At 36.9% G+C, this 2,463-nt stretch overlaps 1 protein-coding gene across 1 annotated transcript; it reads right to left on the reverse strand.

Moving 5' to 3' along the window:
* Positions 1 to 1,211: 1,211 nt before the first annotated feature.
* Positions 1,212 to 2,138, reverse strand: LOC105815433 (olfactory receptor 2A2-like). Its single transcript, XM_012650582.1, has one exon. The coding sequence runs from the start codon at positions 2,136 to 2,138 to the stop codon at positions 1,212 to 1,214; it is 927 nt and encodes a 308-aa protein (XP_012506036.1).
* Between the last annotated feature and the right edge of the window lie 325 nt (positions 2,139 to 2,463).

The following is a 2,463-nucleotide window of genomic DNA, read 5'->3' on the forward strand; positions in this document are numbered from 1 at the left end:
TGTGTGTGTGTGTGTGTGTGTGTGTGTTTATCATGAAAGGATGTTGGAATTGTCAAATGATTTTATTATGTGTAATGAAATGATCATGTTTTTTATTTCCTTTATTTAATTAACATGGTATATTACATTGATTGAGTTTTGAATGTTAAAACGACCTTGCATTCTGGAATAAATCTCACTTGGTAATATTTTATCCTTACAATGTTTACTGGATCTAGTTTGCTGATATTCATTGAGGACTTTGTATCTATATTCATAAGGAAATTGGTCTGTAGTTTTCATTTCTTGTGATGTGTTTGTTTTGTTTGGTATCAGAGTAATACTGGACTCATAGAATAAGTTGGGAAATATTTCATTTTATTCTATTTTTTGAAATATTTTTGTGAAGATATAGTATAAATTCTTCTTTTTAAAATTAAGTATAATTTATTCCTATACCAATGTGGTCCATGGGTTTATTTGGTAAAAGTTTTAAAATTACTAATTCAACTTCTTTACTTGTTATAAGTCTATTCAGATTATCTGTTTATTTTTTGAGTGAGTTAGTAGATTGTGTCTTTCTTGGACTTTATCCTTTTAGCTAAGTTTCTAATTGTCAGCATAGAGTTGTTCACAGCATTCCTTTATAATCCTTTTTACATGTGTAAGGTTGGTCATGATGTTCCTCTACGTGACTGATTTTACTAATTTGAGTGTTTTGTTGTTGGTGGTGGTAAATCTAGGTAGTTTGTCAATTTTGTTGATCTTTTCAAGGAAACAACATTTGCTTTCATTGACTTTATTCTTTTTCTCTTGTTATTTCATTTATATACATTCTAATGTATATTATTTCATTCTTTCTGCTTGCTTTGAATCCAGTTTGCTTTTCTTTCAAAAGGAGAGATTTGTAATAAATTACCAAAAAAATGATGCAAGTACCAGGGGAAAAATAGCTTTTACATTTCTTCCGCTCTCTAAATAGGTGTGACTCTCAACATTGAAATTTAATCCAGCAACTGGGTTCATATTCCATAGAGTTTTCAGTGGGGAAAGCAATGTAAATTATAATAATATATTATTTTGTTTACTGTAGCCTTATTTTAAGAGCTAGAATTAGAACAATTACCATTTTTATATCAGACTTCTAAATGGAAAATTTTTCTGAGTTTTGCTTCAGCAAACCACATGTTTTAAAAGCAAATCCCTATCCAACTAATATTCTATCTACTCCATCACCTCTTCTTCTGCAATGCTCTGTGGAAGGCACTCTTCACCTGAGCATTCCTCAGGCTGTAGATGAGGGGATTCAGCATTGGGTTAAAGAGGCTGTGGAATAGGGATAGCATTTTCTCCTGCTCCTCTCGTTGATTAGAGTCTGGGACCATATAAACCAACATGGCTATGCCAAAGAAGAGCCCAACCACACAGAGGTGGGAGGAGCAGGTAGAGAAGGCTTTTATGCGTCCCTCTTTTGACTGGATCTTTAGGATGGCCCAGAGGATGTGCATGTAAGAGACAAGCATCAAGCAAAGGGGCCCAACTAAGACAAAAACGCTGGCAGCAAAGAGGACCACTTGGTTGATCCAGGTGTCGGCACAGGCCAGCTTGAGGACGGACAGAATTTCACAGAAGAGGTGGTTCACGTCACGGGGTCCACAGAAGGGCAACTTTAGAAGGAGAATTGCATGTACTACAGAGAGGGTAAACCCACATGACCAGGAAGTGACAGCCAGGATTGTGCACACTCTCCAGCTCATGATGACAGTGTACTGGAGAGGGCAGCAGATGGCCACATACCGGTCGTAGGACATCACCACCAAAATCAGGCACTCTGTAGCAGCAAAGGCCAAATACAAAAATGTCTGCATTATGCATGGAACAAAAGAGATAGTTCTTTTCTGGTTCAGTAGGTTTGCCAACATCTTGGGGACATTGTTGGAAGCATAGGACATGTCAAGGATGGCCAGATGTGCGAGGAAGAAGTACATGGGGGTGTGCAGTCTGTGGTCCAGACAGATGAGTCCCAAGATCATGCCATTGGCCAGGAGGCTGAAGATATATAATAGGGAGAAGATCCAGAAGAGAAGCTCTTCCTTCTCTGCACTGAGCTGGAATCCCACTAGGATGAATTCTGTGACCCATGATTGGTTGCCTCCCATTCCTAAGTGACAGTCCGTCAATGACTGAAGTGTGATTGAAAGGTCAGATCTGGAGAATCAATGAAGATTTAAGTTATTTATCTGAAAATGAGGTCAAAGGAAGGTTGTATGTTACTACTAGACAGCCTCCTCAACTGCCCAAGATTTTTTGCCTTATTGTTTTTAGCATTTAATCATGAAATAAACTTATACTTACAGAAAAGTGTCTAGAATTTTGTGAAGAACTGCATACCTTCATGCATATTTAGCAAATGCTAACATTCCTTTCTTATTTGTTTTATTCTCTTTCTCTATCTATATTTATTTTTTTGAACGATTTGAGATT

The sequence above is a fragment of the Propithecus coquereli genome, unplaced genomic scaffold (assembly GCF_000956105.1).
Source record: "Propithecus coquereli isolate 6110/MARCELLA unplaced genomic scaffold, Pcoq_1.0 Scaffold334, whole genome shotgun sequence".
NCBI lineage: Eukaryota > Metazoa > Chordata > Mammalia > Primates > Indriidae > Propithecus > Propithecus coquereli.

Excerpts from the sequence above, each read along its gene's own strand:
- LOC105815433 (XM_012650582.1), bottom strand. The coding sequence starts at position 2,138 with ATGGGAGGCAACCAATCATGGGTCACAGAATTCATCCTAGTGGGATTC.